The sequence below is a fragment of the Odontesthes bonariensis genome, chromosome 14 (genome assembly GCF_027942865.1).
Source record: "Odontesthes bonariensis isolate fOdoBon6 chromosome 14, fOdoBon6.hap1, whole genome shotgun sequence".
Classification (NCBI taxonomy): Eukaryota; Metazoa; Chordata; class Actinopteri; order Atheriniformes; family Atherinopsidae; genus Odontesthes; species Odontesthes bonariensis.
In genome coordinates, this window is record NC_134519.1 from 36549020 (window position 1) to 36566304 (window position 17285).

The 17285-nt window shown below is 38.7% G+C and overlaps 1 protein-coding gene across 1 annotated transcript in view; it reads right to left on the reverse strand.

Moving 5' to 3' along the window:
• Positions 1-2490: 2490 nt before the first annotated feature.
• Positions 2491-17285, reverse strand: part of LOC142399494 (dnaJ homolog subfamily B member 6-like) — a 34362-nt gene continuing 19567 nt past the window's right edge. The window contains exons 7-8 of the mRNA XM_075484210.1: positions 3401-3686; positions 2491-3146 (exon numbers count right to left, since the gene is read on the reverse strand). Of these exons, the coding sequence (XP_075340325.1) occupies positions 3041-3146; positions 3401-3686 (392 nt within the window). The 3' untranslated portion in view covers positions 2491-3040. The remainder of the gene's footprint in view (positions 3147-3400; positions 3687-17285) is intronic.

The following is a 17285-nucleotide window of genomic DNA, read 5'->3' on the forward strand; positions in this document are numbered from 1 at the left end:
CTTAGTTTCTCACTCACTGCTGCTACCAGCTGCTGGATCAGGGGTTCACTTAGTTTCTCACACACTGCTGCTACCAGCTGCTGGATCAGGGGTTCACTTAGTTTATCACTCACTGCTGCTACCAGTTGCAGTATCAGGGGTTCACTTAGTTTCTCACTCACTGCTGCTACCAGCTGCTGGATCAGGGGTTCACTTAGTTTCTCACTCACTGCTGCTACCAGCTGCTGGATCAGGGGTTCACTTAGTTTCTCCCTCACTGCTGCTACCGGCTGCTGGATCAGGGATTCACTTAGTTTCTCACTCACTGCTGCTACCAGCTGCTGGATCAGGGGTTCACTTAGTTCCTCACTCACTGCTGCTACCGGCTGCAGTATCAGGGGTTCACTTAGTCTCTCACTCACTGCTGCTACCAGCTGCTGGATCAGGGGTTCACTTAGTTTCTCACTCACTGCTGCTACCAGCTGCTGGATCAGGGGTTCACTTAGTTTCTCACTCACTGCTGCTACCGGCTGCTGGATCAGGGGTTCACTTAGTTTCTCACTCACTGCTGCTACCAGCTGCTGGATCAGGGGTTCACTTAGTTTCTCACACACTGCTGCTACCAGCTGCTGGATCAGGGGTTCACTTAGTTTCTCACACACTGCTGCTACCAGCTGCAGGGTCAGGGGTTCACTTAGTTTCTCACACACTGCTGCTACCAGCTGCTGGATCAGGGGTTCACTTAGTTTATCACTCACTGCTGATACCAGCTGCTGGATCAGGGGTTCACTTAGTTTATCACACACTGCTGCTACCAGCTGCAGGGTCAGGGGTTCACTTAGTTTCTCACACTGCTGCTACCAGCTGCAGGGTCAGGGGTTCACTTAGTTTCTCACACACTGCTGCTACCAGCTGCAGGATCAGGGGTTCACTTAGTTTATCACTCACTGCTGCTACCAGTTGCAGTATCAGGGGTTCACTTAGTTTCTCACTCACTGCTGCTACCAGTTGCTGGATCAGGGGTTCACTTAGTTTCTCACACACTGCTGCTACCAGCTGCTGGATCAGGGGTTCACTTAGTTTCTCACTCACTGCTGCTACCAGCTGCAGTATCAGGGGTTCACTTAGTTTCTCACTCACTGCTGCTACCAGCTGCAGGATCAGGGGTTCACTTAGTTTCTCACACACTGCTGCTACCAGCTGCAGGATCAGGGGTTCACTTAGTCTCTCACTCACTGCTGCTACCGGCTGCAGTATCAGGGGTTCACTTAGTTTCTCACTCACTGCTGCTACCAGCTGCTGGATCAGGGGTTCACTTAGTTTCTCACTCACTGCTGCTACCGGCTGCAGTATCAGGGGTTCACTTAGTTTCTCACTCACTGCTGCTACCAGCTGCTGGATCAGGGGTTCACTTAGTTTCTCACTCACTGCTGCTACCAGCTGCAGTATCAGGGGTTCACTTAGTCTCTCACTCACTGCTGCTACCGGCTGCAGTATCAGGGGTTCACTTAGTTTCTCACTCACTGCTGCTACCGGCTGCAGTATCAGGGGTTCACTTAGTTTCTCACTCACTGCTGCTACCAGCTGCTGGATCAGGGGTTCACTTAGTTTCTCACTCACTGCTGCTACCAGCTGCTGGATCAGGGGTTCACTTAGTTTCTCACTCACTGCTGCTACCAGCTGCTGGATCAGGGGTTCACTTAGTTTCTCACTCACTGCTGCTACCAGCTGCTGGATCAGGGGTTCACTTAGTTTCTCACTCACTGCTGCTACCAGCTGCTGGATCAGGGGTTCACTTAGTTTCTCACTCACTGCTGCTACCAGCTGCTGGATCAGGGGTTCACTTAGTTTCTCACACACTGCTGCTACCAGCTGCTGGATCAGGGGTTCACTTAGTTTCTCACTCACTGCTGCTACCAGCTGCAGTATCAGGGGTTCACTTAGTTTCTCACTCACTGCTGCTACCAGCTGCAGGATCAGGGGTTCACTTAGTTTCTCAGTTTCTGCCTTTTGTCATTAAATAGTGAGCTAGTAAATCTGTTACTTGCTGTCCATCTGTGGTTTTATTTTCCTAATTTCAAGAGCTGGTAAAGACTAAATGATGTTTTACGACGTCCTGATACGCAAACCTTAGGAAAAGGGAGTACCTCATTTTATACCAGTGAAAAGAGAAATTCAGAAACACATTTCTAGAAATCTAACAAAGTGGCACTGGCATGTGCGTTACTGATGGTACTCTTTACAAATTCATTTTGGAACAAGTCTACATTAGTGCAAACTAATACTAGCAGTAGCCCAGATTTTAGCATCCTGACAGGATGAGACTTAAGATTTATTGGTTTCCAAAGTACACAATTTTTTTGTTGTATTCATGTCATTTACAGAATGCCTTCCATCACGTGTGTATCATAATGCAGTTGGAACATTAAGACTTAACAGGTGTACATGCTTAATTCAAATTAAAAAAAAATTATATTAGGACATAAAAAAAAGAAAAATTAATTCATCCAACCAGCTTTACAGATATTTATTTTTTTCAATAAAAATGAATAATTACTAAGAGGATTCTTGACAAGAAGTAAACAAGGGAAGGCGGGGAGAGACATGCCTGAATTATTCCCACTTTTCAAAAGTCAAAGAAAACACATTTTTATTTCAGATAAAAAAGCAAAGTAATGCTTTCTTTTCTGAAACTGGTGTGCAATCTGCACACAGAATGACAGAGTGAAATGCATACAGAGAGAAGTGTCCTGTCATAGCAGAATAATACCGTGGTCCCAGGCAGAAAACATAACACCACCCTGAGGCAGAATGGAAAGACAGCTTCAATTCTGAAAAGTTGAACAAAATGCATAGAAAAGTCTGCATTGAAACTAGGTGATCTGAATCACTGATAAGAACATGAGAGGCAGTTGGGGAGGACATGAATTTTAACAAACACAACTCAAGTATATACATCAGACTAATAGTAGATCACTATTCTGACTACGTTGTTTTGTTGCTTTTTTTTTTCCTTCTGTTTGTGCTGAGGTAACTTCTCCAGTGGGGGGTGGGTCCGTCTTCACTTGTGTTCCAGTCGCAGCAACTGCTCCTTACCGTTAATGGTTAATGATCGCAACTGCCCATCCTCCTCCACCTCCACCCGCTCCTGACCATTCTCCACAATTCTGGAAGAGGAGATTTAGTACTGTTCTTCAGAATTGTGCTGATTGAAAGTTTTCAGAACCCACAGTCTATTTAAGCCTCGTCTTGACATGAGTTCAATAATTCATTTTCTGAATATACACAATAACAAAGAAAAAACACATCAACTGCATAAATATATATATATTTATACACACACACAAACAAAATAAGGCAATCTGCACTCCATTAGTTTCCCTTAGTATTAGCATGATACTACCTTATGGTCATCATCTACCTTTTAGTAGTGATCTTTCTGCCGTTGATGATTTTAGTGGAGGTGGACACAGAGCGGAGGTTGCCCATGTTTCCTCCACCACCTCCTCCAAAGGACGTTGAAGAGAAAGAGGTGAAGCCTCCACCTCCCAGACTGCCCATAGTTGTCATGTGAGCCATTGGACCCACATGACCCACATGTCCCATATGTCCCATATGTCCCATATGACCCATATGACCCATTTGACCCATTTGACCCATGTGACCCATGTGGCCCATAGCACTCATTGAGCCAAAAGAACCAAACCCTGTGAAGAAGACAAAAGGGACACAAGTCAAACTGCTTTTGTCATTCTATTTCACTAACTGGTCAAAGTTATGGTAACTTTTTCATTGACTCTTTCAGGAACTAGTAACAGTTATGGTAACTTTTTAATTGACTCTTTCAGGAACTGGTAACAGTTCTGGTAACTTTTTCATTGACTCCTTTAGGAACTGGTAACAGTTATGGTAACTTTATCATTGACTCTTTCAGGAACTGGTAACAGTTATGGTAACTTTTTAATTGACTCTTTCAGGAACTGGTAACAGTTATGGTAACTTTATCATTGACTCTTTCAGGAACTGGTAACAGTTATGGTAACTTTTTCATTGACTCTTTCAGGAACTGGTAACAGTTCTGGTAACTTTTTCATTGACTCTTTCAGGAACTGGTAACAGTTATGGTAACTTTATCATTGACTCTTTTAGGAACTGGTAACAGTTATGGTAACTTTTTAATTGACTCTTTTAGGAACTGGTAAGAGTTCTGGTAACTTTTTCATTGACTCTTTCAGGAACTGGTAACAGTTCTGGTAACTTTATCATTGACTCTTTCAGGAACTGGTCACAGTTATGGTAACTTTTTCATTGACTATTTTAGGAACTGGTCACAGTTATGGTAACTTTTTCATTGACTCTTTCAGGAACTGGTAACAGTTCTGGTAACTTTATCATTGACTCTTTCAGGAACTGGTCACAGTTATGGTAACTTTTTAATTGACTATTTTAGGAACTGGTCACAGTTATGGTAACTTTTTCATTGACTCTTTTAGGAAATGGTAACAGTTATGGTAACTTTTTCATTGACTCTTTCAGGAACTGGTCAGAGTTATGGTAACTTTTTAATTGACTATTTTAGGAACTGGTCACAGTTATGGTAACTTTTTCATTGACTCTTTTAGGAAATGGTAACAGTTATGGTAACTTTTTAATTGACTCTTTCAGGAACTGGTAACAGTTCTGGTAACTTTTTAATTGACTCCTTTAGGAACTGGTAACAGTTCTGGTAACTTTTTCATTGACTCCTTTAGGAAGTGGTAACAGTTACGGTAACTTTTTCATTGACTCTTTCAAGAACTGGTAACAGTTATGGTAACTTTTTAATTGACTCTTTCAGGAACTGGTAACAGTTCTGGTAACTTTTTAATTGACTCTTTTAGGAACTGGTAACAGTTATGGTAACTTTTTCATTGACTCTTTTAGGAACTGGTAACAGTTGTGGTAACTTTATCATTGACTCTTTCAGGAACTGGTAACAGTTATGGTAACTTTTTAATTGACTCTTTCAGGAACTGGTAACAGTTATGGTAACTTTATCATTGACTCTTTCAGGAACTGGTAACAGTTATGGTAACTTTTTCATTGACTCTTTCAGGAACTGGTAACAGTTCTGGTAACTTTTTCATTGACTCTTTCAGGAACTGGTAACAGTTATGGTAACTTTATCATTGACTCTTTTAGGAACTGGTAACAGTTATGGTAACTTTTTAATTGACTCTTTTAGGAACTGGTAAGAGTTCTGGTAACTTTTTCATTGACTCTTTCAGGAACTGGTAACAGTTCTGGTAACTTTATCATTGACTCTTTCAGGAACTGGTCACAGTTATGGTAACTTTTTCATTGACTATTTTAGGAACTGGTCACAGTTATAGTAACTTTTTCATTGACTCTTTTAGGAAATGGTAACAGTTATGGTAACTTTTTCATTGACTCTTTCAGGAACTGGTCAGAGTTATGGTAACTTTTTAATTGACTCTTTCAGGAACTGGTAACAGTTCTGGTAACTTTTTAATTGACTCCTTTAGGAACTGGTAACAGTTCTGGTAACTTTTTCATTGACTCCTTTAGGAAGTGGTAACAGTTACGGTAACTTTTTCATTGACTCTTTCAAGAACTGGTAACAGTTATGGTAACTTTATCATTGACTCTTTCAGGAACTGGTAACAGTTATGGTAACTTTATCATTGACTCTTTTAGGAACTGGTAGTGTTATGGTAACTTTTTCATTGACTCTTTTAGGAACTGGTCACAGTTATGGTAACTTTTTCATTGACTCTTTTAGGAACTGGTAACAGTTATGGTAACTTTTTCATTGACTCTTTTAGGAACTGGTCACAGTTATGGTAACTTTTTCATTGACTCTTTTAGGAACTGGTAACAGTTATGGTAACTTTATCATTGACTCTTTTAGGAACTGGTAACAGTTATGGTAACTTTTTCATTGACTCTTTTAGGAACTGGTAACAGTTATGGTAACTTTTTCATTGACTCTTTTAGGAACTGGTAACAGTTATGGTAACTTTTTCATTGACTCTTTCAGGAACTGGTCACAGTTACGGTAACTTTTTCATTGACTCTTTTAGGAACTGGTAACAGTTATGGTAACTTTATCATTGACTCTTTCAGGAACTGGTAACAGTTATGGTAACTTTTTCATTGACTCTTTCAGGAACTGGTAACAGTTCTGGTAACTTTTTCATTGACTCTTTCAGGAACTGGTAACAGTTCTGGTAACTTTTTCATTGACTCTTTCAGGAACTGGTAACAGTTCTGGTAACTTTTTCATTGACTCCTTTAGGAACTGGTCACAGTTATGGTAACTTTTTAATTGACTCCTTTAGGAACTGGTAACAGTTCTGGTAACTTTTTCATTGACTCTTTTAGGAACTGGTAACAGTTATGGTAACTTTATCATTGACTCTTTTAGGAACTGGTAACAGTTATGGTAACTTTTTCATTGACTCTTTTAGGAACTGGTAAAAGTTATGGTAACTTTTTCATTGACTCTTTTAGGAACTGGTAACAGTTATGGTAACTTTTTCATTGACTCTTTTAGGAACTGGTAACAGTTATGGTAACTTTTTAATTGACTCTTTCAAGAACTGGTCACAGTTCTGGTAACTTTTTCATTGACTCTTTCAGGAACTGGTAACAGTTATGGTAACTTTTTAATTGACTCTTTCAGGAACTGGTCACAGTTATGGTAACTTTTTCATTGACTCTTTCAGGAACTGGTCACAGTTACGGTAACTTTTTCATTGACTCTTTCAGGAACTGGTCACAGTTCTGGTAACTTTTTCATTGACTCTTTCAGGAACTGGTAACAGTTATGGTAACTTTTTAATTGACTCTTTCAGGAACTGGTAACAGTTATGGTAACTTTTTCATTGACTCTTTCAGGAACTGGTAACAGTTCTGGTAACTTTTTCATTGACTCTTTCAGGAACTGGTAACAGTTCTGGTAACTTTTTCATTGACTCTTTCAGGAACTGGTAACAGTTCTGGTAACTTTTTCATTGACTCCTTTAGGAACTGGTCACAGTTATGGTAACTTTTTAATTGACTCCTTTAGGAACTGGTAACAGTTCTGGTAACTTTTTCATTGACTCTTTTAGGAACTGGTAACAGTTATGGTAACTTTTTAATTGACTCTTTCAAGAACTGGTCACAGTTCTGGTAACTTTTTCATTGACTCTTTCAGGAACTGGTAACAGTTATGGTAACTTTTTCATTGACTCCTTTAGGAACTGGTAACAGTTCTGGTAACTATTTCATTGACTCTTTTAGGAACTGGTAACAGTTATGGTAACTTTTTCATTGACTCTTTCAGGAACTGGTCACAGTTACGGTAACTTTTTCATTGACTCTTTCAGGAACTGGTCACAGTTCTGGTAACTTTTTCATTGACTCTTTCAGGAACTGGTAACAGTTATGGTAACTTTTTAATTGACTCTTTCAGGAACTGGTAACAGTTATGGTAACTTTTTCATTGACTCTTTCAGGAACTGGTAACAGTTATGGTAACTTTTTCATTGACTCTTTTAGGAACTGGTAAAAGTTATGGTAACTTTTTCATTAGCCGCTTTCGGACTGTAGGAACCTTTGGCAGTTCTAATAACCTTTTAATCCGCGGGGCCGTTTTCTCCCGTGTTCGGACATACAGGAACTCGGGGCTTTCTCCCTTAGTTCCTATAACTATTTAGCTCCTTCTCTGAGGTCGGGTCTTTTCATGGTTCTATAGAACGATCTGACGGAGGTGTGTGGTGGTCGGTAGCTACGCCCCATGTTTACTCATACACTGACACAACCGGGGGGTGTTTAATAAGTTAAACTTACACTGGTCTCATTTGTCTGCAGCGCTCTGCTCTCCTTTCTTCCTCCATGAAATGAAAAAGTATCTCCTGACTCTCTCTGTGAGCTTTTCCAGCCTCGATATTAGACGCCTGATGTGATTGTCCATGATTAATATCACCATCATGCAGACCATAAACACAGTGGCCTCCCCACTCTCCATATTAGCTTCTTGGTGGTGTTTTTTCTACTCTCCTTACTTTTACCGTTTTGTTTTGTGTTTGAATGTAGCGCTAAACGGCTAACGGCTAACACGTCACTGAAGCAGACGGCTGCGCGCGGCGCATCAGTCCCTATCAGGTCCCGACTCATGTGCGAATGCAGACTGAAACAGTTCCGCTGGGGAAGGACAGTTATCAGAACGAAATTCGAGGAGGGTAGTTCTGATAACTACTTTCTTAGAACGGTCTGTCCGAAAGCGGCTATAGACTCTTTCAGGAACTGGTAACAGTTCTGGTAACTTTTTCATTGACTCTTTCAGGAACTGGTCACAGTTACGGTACCTTTTTCATTGACTCTTTCAGGAACTGGTAACAGTTCTGGTAACTTTTTCATTGACTCCTTTAGGAAGTGGTAACAGTTACGGTAACTTTTTCATTGACTCTTTCAAGAACTGGTAACAGTTATGGTAACTTTTTCATTGACTCTTTCAGGAACTGGTAACAGTTCTGGTAACTTTTTAATTGACTCTTTTAGGAACTGGTAACAGTTCTGGTAACTTTTTCATTGACTCTTTCAGGAACTGGTAACAGTTATGGTAACTTTATCATTGACTCTTTTAGGAACTGGTAACAGTTATGGTAACTTTTTAATTGACTCTTTTAGGAACTGGTAAGAGTTCTGGTAACTTTTTCATTGACTTTCAGGAACTGGTAACAGTTATGGTAACTTTATCATTGACTCTTTCAGGAACTGGTAACAGTTATGGTAACTTTATCATTGACTCTTTTAGGAACTGGTAACAGTTATGGTAACTTTTTCATTGACTCTTTTAGGAACTGGTAACAGTTATGGTAACTTTTTCATTGACTCTTTCAGGAACTGGTAACAGTTCTGGTAACTTTTTCATTGACTCTTTTAGGAACTGGTAACAGTTATGGTAACTTTTTAATTGACTCTTTTAGGAACTGGTAAGAGTTCTGGTAACTTTTTCATTGACTCTTTCAGGAACTGGTAACAGTTCTGGTAACTTTATCATTGACTCTTTCAGGAACTGGTCACAGTTATGGTAACTTTTTCATTGACTATTTTAGGAACTGGTCACAGTTATGGTAACTTTTTCATTGACTCTTTCAGGAACTGGTAACAGTTCTGGTAACTTTATCATTGACTCTTTCAGGAACTGGTCACAGTTATGGTAACTTTTTCATTGACTATTTTAGGAACTGGTCACAGTTATGGTAACTTTTTCATTGACTCTTTCAGGAACTGGTCAGAGTTATGGTAACTTTTTAATTGACTCTTTCAGGAACTGGTAACAGTTCTGGTAACTTTTTAATTGACTCTTTTAGGAACTGGTAACAGTTCTGGTAACTTTTTCATTGACTCTTTCAGGAACTGGTAACAGTTATGGTAACTTTATCATTGACTCTTTTAGGAACTGGTAACAGTTATGGTAACTTTTTAATTGACTCTTTTAGGAACTGGTAAGAGTTCTGGTAACTTTTTCATTGACTCTTTCAGGAACTGGTAACAGTTATGGTAACTTTATCATTGACTCTTTCAGGAACTGGTAACAGTTATGGTAACTTTATCATTGACTCTTTTAGGAACTGGTAACAGTTATGGTAACTTTTTCATTGACTCTTTTAGGAACTGGTAACAGTTATGGTAACTTTATCATTGACTCTTTCAGGAACTGGTAACAGTTATGGTAACTTTATCATTGACTCTTTTAGGAACTGGTAACAGTTATGGTAACTTTTTCATTGACTCTTTTAGGAACTGGTAACAGTTATGGTAACTTTTTCATTGACTCTTTTAGGAACTGGTAACAGTTATGGTAACTTTATCATTGACTCTTTCAGGAACTGGTAACAGTTATGGTAACTTTTTAATTGACTCTTTCAGGAACTGGTAACAGTTATGGTAACTTTATCATTGACTCTTTCAGGAACTGGTAACAGTTATGGTAACTTTTTCATTGACTCTTTCAGGAACTGGTAACAGTTCTGGTAACTTTTTCATTGACTCTTTCAGGAACTGGTAACAGTTATGGTAACTTTATCATTGACTCTTTTAGGAACTGGTAACAGTTCTGGTAACTTTTTAATTGACTCTTTTAGGAACTGGTAAGAGTTCTGGTAACTTTTTCATTGACTCTTTCAGGAACTGGTAACAGTTCTGGTAACTTTATCATTGACTCTTTCAGGAACTGGTCACAGTTATGGTAACTTTTTCATTGACGATTTTAGGAACTGGTCACAGTTATGGTAACTTTTTCATTGACTCTTTTAGGAAATGGTAACAGTTATGGTAACTTTTTCATTGACTCTTTCAGGAACTGGTCAGAGTTATGGTAACTTTTTAATTGACTCTTTCAGGAACTGGTAACAGTTCTGGTAACTTTTTAATTGACTCCTTTAGGAACTGGTAACAGTTCTGGTAACTTTTTCATTGACTCCTTTAGGAAGTGGTAACAGTTACGGTAACTTTTTCATTGACTCTTTCAAGAACTGGTAACAGTTATGGTAACTTTTTCATTGACTCTTTCAGGAACTGGTAACAGTTCTGGTAACTTTTTCATTGACTCTTTCAGGAACTGGTAACAGTTATGGTAACTTTATCATTGACTCTTTTAGGAACTGGTAGTGTTATGGTAACTTTTTCATTGACTCTTTTAGGAACTGGTCAGAGTTATGGTAACTTTTTCATTGACTCTTTTAGGAACTGGTAACAGTTATGGTAACTTTATCATTGACTCTTTCAGGAACTGGTAACAGTTATGGTAACTTTATCATTGACTCTTTTAGGAACTGGTAACAGTTATGGTAACTTTTTCATTGACTCTTTTAGGAACTGGTAACAGTTCTGGTAACTTTTTCATTGACTCTTTTAGGAACTGGTAACAGTTATGGTAACTTTTTCATTGACTCTTTCAGGAACTGGTCACTTTTACGGTAACTTTTTCATTGACTCCTTTAGGAACTGGTAACAGTTCTGGTAACTTTTTCATTGACTCTTTTAGGAACTGGTAACAGTTATGGTAACTTTTTAATTGACTCTTTCAAGAACTGGTCACAGTTATGGTAACTTTTTCATTGACTCTTTCAGGAACTGGTAACAGTTATGGTAACTTTTTCATTGACTCTTTCAGGAACTGGTCACAGTTCTGGTAACTTTTTCATTGACTCTTTCAGGAACTGGTAACAGTGATGGTAACTTTTTAATTGACTCTTTCAGGAACTGGTCACAGTTATGGTAACTTTTTCATTGACTCTTTCAGGAACTGGTCACAGTTACGGTAACTTTTTCATTGACTCTTTCAGGAACTGGTCACAGTTCTGGTAACTTTTTCATTGACTCTTTCAGGAACTGGTAACAGTTATGGTAACTTTTTAATTGACTCTTTCAGGAACTGGTAACAGTTATGGTAACTTTTTCATTGACTCTTTCAGGAACTGGTAACAGTTCTGGTAACTTTTTCATTGACTCTTTCAGGAACTGGTAACAGTTCTGGTAACTTTTTCATTGACTCTTTCAGGAACTGGTAACAGTTCTGGTAACTTTTTCATTGACTCCTTTAGGAACTGGTCACAGTTATGGTAACTTTTTAATTGACTCCTTTAGGAACTGGTAACAGTTCTGGTAACTTTTTCATTGACTCTTTTAGGAACTGGTAACAGTTATGGTAACTTTTTCATTGACTCTTTCAGGAACTGGTAACAGTTCTGGTAACTTTATCATTGACTCTTTCAGGAACTGGTCACAGTTATGGTAACTTTTTCATTGACTCTTTTAGGAACTGGTAAAAGTTATGGTAACTTTTTCATTAGCCGCTTTCGGACTGTAGGAACCTTTGGCAGTTCTAATAACCTTTTAATCCGCGGGGCCGTTTTCTCCCGTGTTCGGACATACAGGAACTCGGGGCTTTCTCCCTTAGTTCCTATAACTATTTAGCTCCTTCTCTGAGGTCGGGTCTTTTCATGGTTCTATAGAACGATCTGACGGAGGTGTGTGGTGGTCGGTAGCTACGCCCCATGTTTACTCATACACTGACACAACCGGGGGGTGTTTAATAAGTTAAACTTACACTGGTCTCATTTGTCTGCAGCGCTCTGCTCTCCTTTCTTCCTCCATGAAATGAAAAAGTATCTCCTGACTCTCTCTGTGAGCTTTTCCAGCCTCGATATTAGACGCCTGATGTGATTGTCCATGATTAATATCACCATCATGCAGACCATAAACACAGTGGCCTCCCCACTCTCCATATTAGCTTCTTGGTGGTGTTTTTTCTACTCTCCTTACTTTTACCGTTTTGTTTTGTGTTTGAATGTAGCGCTAAACGGCTAACGGCTAACACGTCACTGAAGCAGACGGCTGCGCGCGGCGCATCAGTCCCTATCAGGTCCCGACTCATGTGCGAATGCAGACTGAAACAGTTCCGCTGGGGAAGGACAGTTATCAGAACGAAATTCGAGGAGGGTAGTTCTGATAACTACTTTCTTAGAACGGTCTGTCCGAAAGCGGCTATAGACTCTTTCAGGAACTGGTAACAGTTCTGGTAACTTTTTCATTGACTCTTTCAGGAACTGGTCACAGTTATGGTAACTTTTTCATTGACTCCTTTAGGAAGTGGTAACAGTTACGGTAACTTTTTCATTGACTCTTTCAAGAACTGGTAATAGTTATGGTAACTTTTTCATTGACTCTTTCAGGAACTGGTAACAGTTCTGGTAACTTTTTAATTGACTCTTTTAGGAACTGGTAACAGTTCTGGTAACTTTTTCATTGACTCTTTCAGGAACTGGTAACAGTTATGGTAACTTTATCATTGACTCTTTTAGGAACTGGTAACAGTTATGGTAACTTTTTAATTGACTCTTTTAGGAACTGGTAAGAGTTCTGGTAACTTTTTCATTGACTTTCAGGAACTGGTAACAGTTATGGTAACTTTATCATTGACTCTTTCAGGAACTGGTAACAGTTATGGTAACTTTATCATTGACTCTTTTAGGAACTGGTAACAGTTATGGTAACTTTTTCATTGACTCTTTTAGGAACTGGTAACAGTTATGGTAACTTTTTCATTGACTCTTTCAGGAACTGGTAACAGTTCTGGTAACTTTTTCATTGACTATTTTAGGAACTGGTAACAGTTATGGTAACTTTTTAATTGACTCTTTTAGGAACTGGTAAGAGTTCTGGTAACTTTTTCATTGACTCTTTCAGGAACTGGTAACAGTTCTGGTAACTTTATCATTGACTCTTTCAGGAACTGGTCACAGTTATGGTAACTTTTTCATTGACTATTTTAGGAACTGGTCACAGTTATGGTAACTTTTTCATTGACTCTTTCAGGAACTGGTAACAGTTCTGGTAACTTTATCATTGACTCTTTCAGGAACTGGTCACAGTTATGGTAACTTTTTCATTGACTATTTTAGGAACTGGTCACAGTTATGGTAACTTTTTCATTGACTCTTTCAGGAACTGGTCAGAGTTATGGTAACTTTTTAATTGACTCTTTCAGGAACTGGTAACAGTTCTGGTAACTTTTTAATTGACTCTTTTAGGAACTGGTAACAGTTCTGGTAACTTTTTCATTGACTCTTTCAGGAACTGGTAACAGTTATGGTAACTTTATCATTGACTCTTTTAGGAACTGGTCACAGTTATGGTAACTTTTTCATTGACTCTTTCAGGAACTGGTAACAGTTATGGTAACTTTTTCATTGACTCTTTCAGGAACTGGTCACAGTTCTGGTAACTTTTTCATTGACTCTTTCAGGAACTGGTAACAGTTATGGTAACTTTTTAATTGACTCTTTCAGGAACTGGTCACAGTTCTGGTAACTTTTTCATTGACTCTTTCAGGAACTGGTAACAGTTATGGTAACTTTTTCATTGACTCTTTTAGGAACTGGTAAAAGTTATGGTAACTTTTTCATTAGCCGCTTTCGGACTGTAGGAACCTTTGGCAGTTCTAATAACCTTTTAATCCGCGGGGCCGTTTTCTCCCGTGTTCGGACATACAGGAACTCGGGGCTTTCTCCCTTAGTTCCTATAACTATTTAGCTCCTTCTCTGAGGTCGGGTCTTTTCATGGTTCTATAGAACGATCTGACGGAGGTGTGTGGTGGTCGGTAGCTACGCCCCATGTTTACTCATACACTGACACAACCGGGGGGTGTTTAATAAGTTAAACTTACACTGGTCTCATTTGTCTGCAGCGCTCTGCTCTCCTTTCTTCCTCCATGAAATGAAAAAGTATCTCCTGACTCTCTCTGTGAGCTTTTCCAGCCTCGATATTAGACGCCTGATGTGATTGTCCATGATTAATATCACCATCATGCAGACCATAAACACAGTGGCCTCCCCACTCTCCATATTAGCTTCTTGGTGGTGTTTTTTCTACTCTCCTTACTTTTACCGTTTTGTTTTGTGTTTGAATGTAGCGCTAAACGGCTAACGGCTAACACGTCACTGAAGCAGACGGCTGCGCGCGGCGCATCAGTCCCTATCAGGTCCCGACTCATGTGCGAATGCAGACTGAAACAGTTCCGCTGGGGAAGGACAGTTATCAGAACGAAATTCGAGGAGGGTAGTTCTGATAACTACTTTCTTAGAACGGTCTGTCCGAAAGCGGCTATAGACTCTTTCAGGAACTGGTAACAGTTCTGGTAACTTTTTCATTGACTCTTTCAGGAACTGGTCACAGTTACGGTACCTTTTTCATTGACTCTTTTAGGAACTGGTAACAGTTCTGGTAACTTTTTCATTGACTCTTTCAGGAACTGGTAACAGTTATGGTAACTTTTTCATTGACTCTTTCAGGAACTGGTAACAGTTCTGGTAACTTTTTCATTGACTCCTTTAGGAACTGGTCACAGTTATGGTAACTTTTTCATTGACTCTTTTAGGAACTGGTAACAGTTATGGTAACTTTTTAATTGACTCTTTCAAGAACTGGTCACAGTTATGGTAACTTTATCATTGACTCTTTCAGGAACTGGTAACAGTTATGGTAACTTTTTCATTGACTCTTTCAGGAACTGGTCACAGTTATGGTAACTTTTTCATTGACTCTTTTAGGAACTGGTAACAGTTCTGGTAACTTTTTCACTGACTCTTTCAGGAACTGGTCACAGTTACGGTAACTTTTTCATTGACTCTTTTAGGAACTGGTAACAGTTCTGGTAACTTTTATCATTGACTCTTTCAGGAACTGGTAACAGTTCTGGTAACTTTTTCATTGACTCTTTTAGGAACTGGTAACAGTTATGGTAACTTTTTAATTGACTCTTTCAAGAACTGGTCAGAGTTATGGTAACTTTTTCATTGACTCTTTCAGGAACTGGTCACAGTTACGGTAACTTTTTCATTGACTCTTTTAGGAACTGGTAACAGTTCTGGTAACTTTATCATTGACTCTTTCAGGAACTGGTAACAGTTATGGTAACTTTTTAATTGACTCTTTCAGGAACTGGTAAAAGTTCTGGTAACTTTTTAATTGACTCTTTCAAGAACTGGTCACAGTTATGGTAACTTTTTCATTGACTCTTTCAGGAACTGGTAACAGTTATGGTAACTTTTTAATTGACTCTTTCAGGAACTGGTAACAGTTATGGTAACTTTTTCATTGGCTCTTTCAGGAACTGGTAACAGTTATGGTAACTTTTTCATTGACTCTTTTAGGAACTGGTAAAAGTTATGGTAACTTTTTCATTGACTCTTTCAGGAACTGGTAACAGTTCTGGTAACTTTTTCATTGACTCTTTCAGGAACTGGTCACAGTTACGGTAACTTTTTCATTGACTCTTTTAGGAACTGGTAACAGTTATGGTAACTTTTTAATTGACTCTTTCAAGAACTGGTCACAGTTATGGTAACTTTATCATTGACTCTTTCAGGAACTGGTAACAGTTATGGTAACTTTTTCATTGACTCTTTCAGGAACTGGTCACAGTTATGGTAACTTTTTCATTGACTCTTTTAGGAACTGGTAACAGTTATGGTAACTTTTTCATTGACTCTTTCAGGAACTGGTCACAGTTACGGTAACTTTTTCATTGACTCTTTCAGGAACTGGTAACAGTTATGGTAACTTTTTAATTGACTCTTTCAGGAACTGGTAACAGTTATGGTAACTTTTTCATTGACTCTTTTAGGAACTGGTAACAGTTATGGTAACTTTTTCATTGACTCTTTTAGGAACTGGTAAAAGTTATGGTAACTTTTTCATTGACTCTTTCAGGAACTGGTAACAGTTCTGGTAACTTTTTCATTGACTCTTTCAGGAACTGGTCACAGTTACGGTAACTTTTTCATTGACTCTTTTAGGAACTGGTAACAGTTCTGGTAACTTTATCATTGACTCTTTCAGGAACTGGTAACAGTTCTGGTAACTTTTTCATTGACTCTTTCAGGAACTGGTAACAGTTATGGTAACTTTTTCATTGACTCTTTCAGGAACTGGTAACAGTTCTGGTAACTTTTTCATTGACTCCTTTAGGAACTGGTCACAGTTATGGTAACTTTTTCATTGACTCTTTTAGGAACTGGTAACAGTTATGGTAACTTTTTAATTGACTCTTTCAAGAACTGGCCACAGTTATGGTAACTTTATCATTGACTCTTTTAGGAACTGGTAACAGTTATGGTAACTTTTTCATTGACTCTTTTAGGAACTGGTCACAGTTATGGTAACTTTTTCATTGACTCCCTCAGGAACTGATCACAGTTATGGTAACTTTTTCATTGAGTCTTTTAGGAACTGGTAACAGTTATGGTAACTTTTTCATTGACTCTTTCAGGAACTGGTCACAGTTACGGTAACTTTTTCATTGACTCTTTTAGGAACTGGTAACAGTTCTGGTAACTTTATCATTGACTCTTTCAGGAACTGGTAACAGTTATGGTAACTTTTTCATTGACTCTTTCAGGAACTGGTAACAGTTATGGTAACTTTTTCATTGACTCTTTCAGGAACTGGTAACAGGTCTGGTAACTTTTTCATTGACTCTTTCAGGAACTGGTAACAGTTCTGGTAACTTTTTCATTGACTCTTTTAGGAACTGGTAACAGTTATGGTAACTTTTTAATTGACTCTTTCAGGAACTGGTAACAGTTATGGTAACTTTTTCATTGACTCTTTTAGGAACTGGTCACAGTTATGGTAACTTTTTCATTGACTCTCTCAGGAACTGGTAACAGTTATGGTAACTTTTTCAGTGACTGGTAACAGCAGTAACCTTTTCAGTAAGTAATAGCAGTTAAAGCGACACTCCGGAATTT